General features: G+C 43.9%; 1 protein-coding gene across 5 annotated transcripts in view; it reads right to left on the reverse strand.

The window, feature by feature from the left end:
• Positions 1-3,153, reverse strand: part of PAMR1 (peptidase domain containing associated with muscle regeneration 1) — a 53,900-nt gene extending 50,747 nt beyond the window's left edge. The window contains exon 1 of one of the 5 annotated variants that reach the window (XM_090140789.1): positions 2,568-3,153. Coding sequence is in view for 4 of the 5 variants with exons in the window: in XM_090140786.1 (XP_089996912.1) it covers positions 1,764-1,902 (139 nt within the window). In the remaining variant the exon portion in view is untranslated. Of the gene's footprint in view, positions 1-1,763; positions 2,368-2,567 lie in introns of those variants that run through there. The other 4 variants (XM_090140786.1, XM_090140787.1, XM_090140788.1 and 1 more) reach the window with 4 other exon arrangements.
• Between the last annotated feature and the right edge of the window lie 6,091 nt (positions 3,154-9,244).

The following is a 9,244-nucleotide window of genomic DNA, read 5'->3' on the forward strand; positions in this document are numbered from 1 at the left end:
TGAAAATTGCTCTAAACCTCCTCCTCCTTCATTCTCTCCTCTGTAATTATGAGATAGTATTTTGATCTCATTTTTGGCTCTGTGGCATTGTGTGTTTGTCTGAGTAGGGCTGTGACATGGTCAAACAGCCAGGACACAGATGAAACACAGAGGTTGCTACATTACTCATCAGGCCTCGATTTCTTCTGGGGATAGAGAAGCTTATTCTGGCCAGGGAAATGACACTAATGTGACTGGGAAGAGATTTTGTTTTTCTTCTGCTGCAGAACAAGGAACAGGTATGAATGCAGTGTTTTTAAAGTTAGAGAGGTTAACAGGCCTGGGGAAGAGAGTTCCATGGTAGAGGGAATATCTGGAAACCTGTGGAAAAGAAACAGCTGCAATATTTAAATCCATGACCACACAACACAGGATCGTGCTTGTGCTAAATGTGAAGAAGTGGTGCTAGACCTTCAAGCGCTTCCTTGCTGTATCTGTGTCAGACCTGGACCAGCTTGGCAGAACACTTGCAGCTAACATTGCTTGCACAGAAATAGCCCACACGGACAGCAGCCAGATCTCTGAGCTCTCACCCCAAGTTTTACGTAACTGCAGCCCCAGGGGAGCTGTGTACGGCCCTGGCCATGGGCTGCAGGGTGTCCCCCTGGCTGCTGGCCCGGTGCCCTTGCTGATGGCTTGCCTCCCCGCCCCACAGCTCCCTCCCTACCACAACTCTGATTTCATGGCCAGGAGAGGGATGCCTGCATCCCCAAGAGAACACGCTCCGTCTAGGCTACACAAAGCCCAACCTTGGGGTACTGAAGGGCTCATGGGGACTCCTGGGAGGTAACCTTGGGGTTGAGCATGTGTAACCCCAGCTTTCCTCTAAAACAAAAAGCGAGGCTCTCAGCCTTTGTCCATGCTAGGAAGCTAAACATGTGAACTGAAGTAACCCATTTGCTAAGATTGAATGCATCTGGATGTCTCTGAGTGCATCTGGGCTCCACTTCTCCAGACAGAGGATGGAGGGGGAGGGGAAGAGAGACTGGGGAGGGTTAAGATAGGCAAGAGCACATACAAACACACATGTATTTTTAAGGAAATATGAGTCACTTGCACTTCAAGGTTATTCCAAAAATCAACTCCCAGGCCTCCCCCAACTCCTGCCCCCAACTCTTGAGGCAGGCCCTGTGCAACTGGGTGTGATAAATAGGGATAAAAATTGGATACATCTGTGGGGAGGAGGCAAAGTGCTATTTTCCAACCTGCCGTGACATGCTAAGGCCACTGCACTGTTGACTCCTTGCCCTGGCTTGGAGATCCATTCCTGCTGCTGTATGAGGGGTGAGAGGCACACAGCCGCCAGGGGGTGGCTGTCGATGTGGGATCCCCTGCCCTGCAGTCACTCACCCTGGTGCATGAGGAGCTGCTGCCAGGTGGGCAACAAATCTCTCTGCAGCTGCTGGCCTGGCACCGCCTGTGCTTAGGAGTGCTGGGGCATCTGACAGAGTGACAGGCCACCGCCGGGACAAGTAGTGCAGGTGGGACAGTGGGACAGTGTTTTGTGCTAGTGCCTCTGGGGGAAGCTTTGGCAACAGTCAGTCTCTGTGTCACACGGGCCCTAAGAACTGGCGAGACAGGGCACTGCAGAGCAGACCCTCTGTTCAGCCCCCAGTGAAGTGGGCTCTGAAGCCCCATTGTTGTCACTTACAATTTATAGCCGTCACATGCTGCCTGCATGCCTGACATGTCCCCTGGTCAGCTGCTCCCCCCAATGTGCTTACCTTGCCAGCAGCACTGCGACCTGCGGGCAGTGTGGGGGCACCTGAGCTCCCAGTCAGCAGCCTGCGAGATGCTGACAGCCATCTGTGCCAGTGGCTCCAGCCGCTTCCAGGTGTAAACAGCCCGCGTTCGTGGCCACATGACAGCAAATCTGCACTCACCAGTAAATGCCTTTCGCTTAGTCTTATCAAGAAGAAACTGAACATGCTGGCTCAGCAGAAACTGGAGCAAGGCTTGACTACAAAAAAGATTATTTTGCTTTAACAAGGCTTCCCCTTCGAAAGAATAATATTGGCAGCACTAAAGCCCAGATCGGAAACAATGTGTGGCTTTTGTTTTCTTTTTTTCCTACACTTTTTTCCTCCTTTGCCTTCATTTTTGGTGTTGGGGCTGGAGAGGAAAGTCTCTGTCTTGCCAAACTAAACAAATTACGCTTTACAATTCGGAGACTTAAATGCCTTTTTTTTATCATCATTTCCTCAGCTTTGAGTGTTGAGAAAATAAAGCAGTAGTAGGTGAAGTGTTTGCATACCCTTTTCTTGATGGCCACTGGCAAACAAATCCAGCCAGTTGTTTCTCTTTAAGGCTATTAAGTTTGCCTGGAAACCATCCCTGGGCAGACCTCCCCCCACACGCTCTCCATACCAGCAAGAAATGAATCAATAAAGCAGAGCCCCTTCCTGCTATTCTTACCACCCCTGCAGATCTCTCCACTTCCCATGACAGCGCGTGAGCTCAAACCGCTCTGACCACACTGAAGGAAAGGCACTGATTCGGCCATGCCGGGAATGCAGACGCTCACTTACGGTACCTCTCGGCAAGCAGGAGATGAGCAGGAGCTGGAGGAGGGTAAGTCCTATGTGTGTCCACGGGGCTCGCTCCATACTGCTCAAGCCGGTGCAGCGGTGTGACTGCTCAGGAAGGGAGAGCAGGCAAACAGCTTTTACTGGGACCTCACCAGCTCCAGGCTGCAAGGGATCTCGGATTTCAGACCTCGGCTGGCTCCCATCCTCACCAGAGGGGAACTACCTTCAAGAGACTTCTCAGGCGTCCAGAAGCACGACGTCACCCCAAACCTCTCCAACTGCTGCCTTAACCCTTTCTGAACTCTGGCAGCCGATTGCCTTTGTGATGTGTTTATTGGCTTTTAGTGTTTAGCTGTAAGACAGCAATTTTCATCGTAGAAAGAAAGATGTTATGAGGGAAGAAACAGAAATATGAATTTCTATTTGTGAATCATCCCCATTGCTGTGGATAAGCTGAAGTTACAGATGTCTCCAGAAGGAGGCAAGCTTGGTGCAAGCTCCCTCTGGACAGGCAGGGCTGGTGTATCCCCAGGGTGCTTCCATCACATGGGTGGGTGCCCAAAGGGATTCCTGGCCCACACTCCCGTGACTGGACAGCCCTAAAGTGACACATGTGCCATTACAACAAGCCTAAAATAGCTCTGCTTCCTTATGGTGGGCCAGATGAATGAATGAGGTTTGCTGAGTGTTCGCTCCACAGTGGATGAAAACCGCAGAACACAAAAGGAATCACTTGGAATACAGATGCTTGAGCTAGTCAGCAGCTTTTTACAAAGTCCGTTTCTGTGCGAAAATGCAACTTTGGCAAAATTGAATTGTTTTGTCAGAACATGTTGATATTGAGGAAACGTTCAATCCAAACAAAGGAGACCATGGCATTTGGATTTTATCTTTGCGTCATGTTTCGTTTTGCCTTTTCTATTAATACACGCTACTGATTTTATCTGGTCACATATTTGTTAGCAGTTAACTTTTTTTTCTTATATTTTTTCTTCCAGTATTTTCAGTACTATCCAAAGGAAACATTGCATGGTTCTAAGACAGACTTTTTCAATTTCATTTCTGTAGCAAATTTGCAAAACTTACATGTATTGTGAAGAGTGAAAAACAAAATATTGCCATTTTCTATGGAGTAGAAACTGAAGTATCTCAGTGGCTTTAACAAATACCTACAGATGTTTGTAAAGCTCATGGGCATGTTGAGCAACCTCAAAAATTTGTGAGCAGTAGCCAATGGAAACCTTGAGTAGTTTACTGCAGTGGAAAATCCATTATGCCTTCAGGTGGTCTTTCATGGGATGAATTCCTTTATCCAGACATCTCTCCAGGTTATCTTTGTCTGCCTTGCAACCTATTGATTTTTAACTGTGAACAGTCTTTGTAGTATTTGCACACCTTCCATATAAAACAATGCCAAAGTATTTGTGCCTTTTCTAAATCTTTTAACAAAGATGCAAACAGTAGCCAGGGAAGCTGCTGATGTAAGAGACCATGAGACAGATACCAAGATTTTGACCATTAAGGCACGTAGAACATGGTATTTAAAAGGTATTTTGCACTTAGCTGCCGTTTGACTTTCTGCATGGCTCCAACAGTGGAACTGATGCTAAACACAACCTTCTTTCAGGGAATACCCACCTGCTCTAGCATATCCACAGGCTGCAGTGTGGATATCTGTTCCACATTGCCATGGATCACCTCCTCATGCTCCTCTTTCTCTGACCTTGGTGTGCGCAGGGCTCTGTATCACATTTCTTTTGCTCCTTCTCTGCCTGTCTTTTCTAAGTCCAGAGGAAACTGCAGGTGGTGTCCTGACAAGCTGACTAAAGCTTTCCCCCATATTTTCCTCTGAAATTTCTCTCCTTTCCTTCCCATCCAGGCAACTGCAACTAGCTGCTCTCCTCTGTGTTAAGAAAAAAGCTAAGTCTCAGAAAATAGATGAAAACAGAGGCCTCTTACCTCTTTATAAAGAAATGCAATTTTAATGTCTATGGAATCATAATTAGTTTATTTCATAGCCTGTATTTCTAGTAAACAATGAAATTAATTAATGTAGTAAGTCCTTCTAAGTCTAGAAGTTAGATATTTTGTGTGGACCCAGGCCCAAAGCTGCCTTTAATGTGTGAAGGAGGGGGAAATCCCACAGCACTGAAGGAGTCTGGACATGGGGAACCAGAGAGTTAAGGCTGAGCATAGAGGACCTAATATATAGGTTGCTTATAAGGGCCAGAACTACTGGGGAAAAAATAGCCACAAAGGCCACAAGTATTTTCTTATTTGAGCCAGTTACTCTGTCAAGTCATTCAGCATAGCAGAAGAAGAGTCACTGAAGTTTTTCCTCTGTCCTGCTTGAGTACCAGCTCTGAGGGGCACCGTTGGTTTTAGGATGGAAAACGGGTCTTTCTGTTTTATAGAGGAATGGGACAAAGAGGGGAAAACCTGACTGATCTTTGACATTGCTTCTTTTTCTTGTCTCTAAGGGAAGCCTTTATGCTCATTAGGAAATACAATTGCACTCACTGTTACCCTGATGTGCTTCATTTAGCCCTTTTGAAAATTGAGTTGCATTGGTGGACTCACTGCCTCCTTCGAGGGTGGCAAAGCAGCCAAAAAAGTGAATTCAAACATGATGCCACAGATTTTTCCTGCCCAGCACATGGCCTATTTACGCTTACTGTTTGGTGAGACATAGCTTTAGTCCCATGAGAGACTGTGGACAGCTTTCACAGTGCTCCTGAATGCACTTCTTGTATTTCTATTAAGATGCAAAGACCAAACCAGGCAGATCACACCAGCCAAATATTTCAGTCTGTATGTAATTCTCCATGAAGGAAAGCTAAAAGCTCTTAGCCATGTGTCTGTGCTGAGGAATCTCACTGTAGCATTTGGCTGCAGTGTTTGTATCTGCCCTATTGCTGAATGTACTTAAGTACAGGTTTGAAAATTACATTCCGTTGACACTGAATTGTAAAACAGATCTGCAAAAATTGATTGAGTTAACATATTTTACTAGTCATAATAAATTACCTAACGATCTATTTCAACCTAGCACAAAACAAGCCCTTTGATAATTAATTATTACCCTCTGGATGAACAGTTATGGTGTAATTAATACCATTAACTTGTAATAATCCAACATCAGAAATCTGAGACATGAAAAAACTGCATGGCCGAGTCTGCAAGAAGAGAAAGAATGCCACCATTTTATATGGGGAAAAAACTGAGAAGCAGAGAAAAGAGCTGAGGTTCATATCCTGAAGCTGTGGCAGAACAAGTTCACCCCTTCTAAGGACTTCAAGCTCTAAAACATACGTATCCAACCCACTAGTTTAATGGTTCTCTGCCCTTTTTTTTTTATGTTTTAATAAAAAACGTTTTTTAAAAGAAGTTTTTTGTTACTCATATACATTAACATAATACTAAATATTTTGTGTATGGCCTAAGACAGTTCCTCTTCACTCCATGCGGCTAAAGTAAAACAAAAATTGGACACCGACTCTACAGACCATGGGCGTCCAACCTTTTGGTTTGCCTGGGCCACATGGAGAGAAGAGGAACTGTTTTGTGCTGCATTTATGAAGGTTGCTCTGAAAGTAATGCCTCCTAATTATTTCCATGGAAACTACAACTGTTACAAAGAGCACAGTAACTCTATTTGATAGAGCAAGTTCTCAGCTCCAAAACACACTCAGCAAACATTGATGAATGTCATTGAGTGCAATTTTTTCCACATGAAGAAATTCAGTGCCACACCTTTGCTTCGTATGAACTTTCATGTCAGACACCAATTTGTCTGACTGCCCTTCTGCTGCCATCTGTCACACGGCAACAACATGTAATGGAATATTGGTGGGAAGATTCAACCTCTACTGCCATGCATACAGTATCTTCTGCTGACATCATGGGACAGCATCATAAAATAGGAGGCATTAATTTCAGAGCAGCAGTTATAAAATACTTTATATATATAGCGTATGTAAGTAATAAAATTCACAAGTAATTTATTTATGTCAACTGAAAATGGAGTCACAAATGAAACAAAAAATTGGTGATATTTTGGCAGTCTTGAAATCTGTTCTCAAATTCCTTTGCCAAAACAGAAAGCACAGCTGCATAGTTTTTGCTGCTCAGAGGTCAGCGTATCAGAATCCATAAACTTATTTGCCATAACTTGAGTTAGCCCTGCAGTGTCCCCTCCCCATGTCCTGATTTCAGCCTAGAGTAGATCAGTATTGCATCAACGTTCCATTGGCAGTGAATGATGGGTGCACGCCCAGGGCTAGGCCAGGCCACTTGCTGGGGCAAAGCCATCATGATGATGAGAGTGGGTCAGAAGATGGCCTCAGGACAGGATGAGCAGACAGCAGGCCACATGTCGGACATGCCTGGTTTGGGTTGTACTATTTGAGAAGACACAATGAAGAGTAACTAGTTATGAATATACAATTCTGAATAAAATCAGCTTGGATCTGTGATAAAATCACTCTATCAGAAGGGCTTTTTTTTTTTCAGTCTGAAAGTTTGGAGAAGTTTTTATTTCCCTCTGTATGGGAACTGCTGAATCACAGCCTGAACACCTGAGGCAAGCAATGAGTCAGCCACAGGAGCACAGGTGAAGGCAATTCACCTGTGCTGCCAGAAGGGGTGGAGTCTGGATCCACCTCTCCTAGACCCATTTAAGAACTGACTACCAGTGGGAAGAATCCCTTCTGGAGATCCCTCCTTTGGAGTTTTGTAGTGAGCCCAGGACACAGGTAAGCATTCTATCTATTCTCTCTTTGTTATTGTAGCCTACTTAGCCAACTTCTTTTGTTAATTTCACAATTATAGCATCTTTATATTAATTGATTATACACTCTCCATTTTCACAAACTTCTGAAACTCTTGTTTCTGTTCCTGGAACATTACCAGAAAGTTCTTCTTTTTGGCTTCTGCTCAGGTCATCTCTGGAAGGAAGTCTGTTATTCATGCATGCTGTTACCAATTGGATGCCTTCACTGTGCATCCTTCTTACGTGAACATTTGGAGCCCATTTCTCTCACTTCTCCCAGGCAGGATTACTGCTGGAACCAGCAGAGACTTCTGCGAAAGAGTTTGAATCACGGAAGCTCCAATGGTTATGTCTTGAACAAACCCTAGTGACTGCATCGTTATGCCCACCACGCTTGAGCAAACTCTGAAGAAACCATTTGAAAGACATTGAACCCATTGAAAGGCTGGAAAGGGCTTGTATCTCAAAGGAGAAATAAAGCTCAAATGAAACTCAGACCTGGAGCTTTAAGAATAGCAGCAACAGCAGTTAATGAAAGATTAGCACTGATGTTTTACTTCTTCCCTCAAACTATTACTGTTGAATGAGGGAGCCCTTCCAGAGGAGAGATTACAAAGTGTTTGCCTTTAAAACACAGCTTTTAAAAGAAATTGCAGACCTTACTATAACATCTGAGGAACATTTTATAACTTTCTGGGAGTACTTAGTGTATGGTTTGCCCTTTGAGCTTCAAGTTCTGCCAAATCTTTGCAATGCAATATCCAGCACTTGCGAACTAAGGAGAATTGTGGCAGCCTTCCTACACAGGCACCTGCAGGCAAGGACACTTTGTGGGGCTTTTTCTGGCCCAAGCTGCACAAACTATTCCCAGCTCTGTGCAGGATGTTAATCCTCAGTGACTGATATATCACAGTTGAGGAAAGCAAGAGGGGTGAGAATGAGAGAAGCCAAAAGAGCAAGGAGCTGTAGTGCCAGTGCACATTATAGCTCCTGACCTAATGGGACTTATAATGACAATAGTTATGCTTGTATTTGTTAGAAAGATTTTGTCAGGAAAACTGGGGTAGTTTAAAGTTTATGATTCCAATTACATTTCTGGGCAGGTGATCAGCAAAATAGGGCCAGAAAAATAGGAGTCCTTAATGGCACCTAACAAGTAATATGCTTTTTTTTTTTCAGTTGTTACTTTTTTTTTTCCTGCTGTCTGGATGTGGGTTTTTTTTTTTTCAGTGATTCTTCTGTGCTTCACTTTTGTATACAGTCAGTCATGATCTTCACCATAGCAACATGCACATAAAGAGACAGGTGGAAGACTTGGTTTGAATTTAAAGCTAGCCAGTTGATCTGCATTTTCAAACAAGAAATATAGACTTGTAGCCCTTCTTGAAATATGATTCACAATGAGCTGTAACTGCATTGTAATTAGATAATGAGTGATGTATAACTTGAGCAGTGCTGCCTAACAAATTAAGAGCTTAGTTTGAGGTGTATAACTTTTTTTGTGATCTCTTTTTCTCTTTTCATTGATCCCCATTAAAACTGAAATTAAGGCTCAATTTCATGTCCTTGTAGGTTGAATTTGCCAAAACATCCTTATGAATATTTTTGTGAAGAAACTTAGCTGCGAGCAACTGTAAAATTCTAATTACAAGTAAAAATCATAGGATCATTAAGGTTGGAAAAGACTTCTAAGATCATCTATTCCAACTGTCCACCTACCACCAATACTGCCCACTAAACCATGTCACTAAGTACTACCTCTACCCTTTCCTTAAACAGCTCCAGGGATGGCAACTCCACCACTTTCCTGGGCAGCCCATTCCAGTGCATCACCTCTCTTTCTAAGAAGAAATTCCTAATATCCAACCTGAACCTCCTCTGGTGCAACTTAAGACCATTTGCTCTC

Source organism: Phasianus colchicus, chromosome 5 (genome assembly GCF_987193195.1).
Source record: "Phasianus colchicus chromosome 5, bPhaCol1.hap1.1, whole genome shotgun sequence".
In the NCBI taxonomy this organism is placed as follows: Eukaryota; Metazoa; Chordata; class Aves; order Galliformes; family Phasianidae; genus Phasianus; species Phasianus colchicus.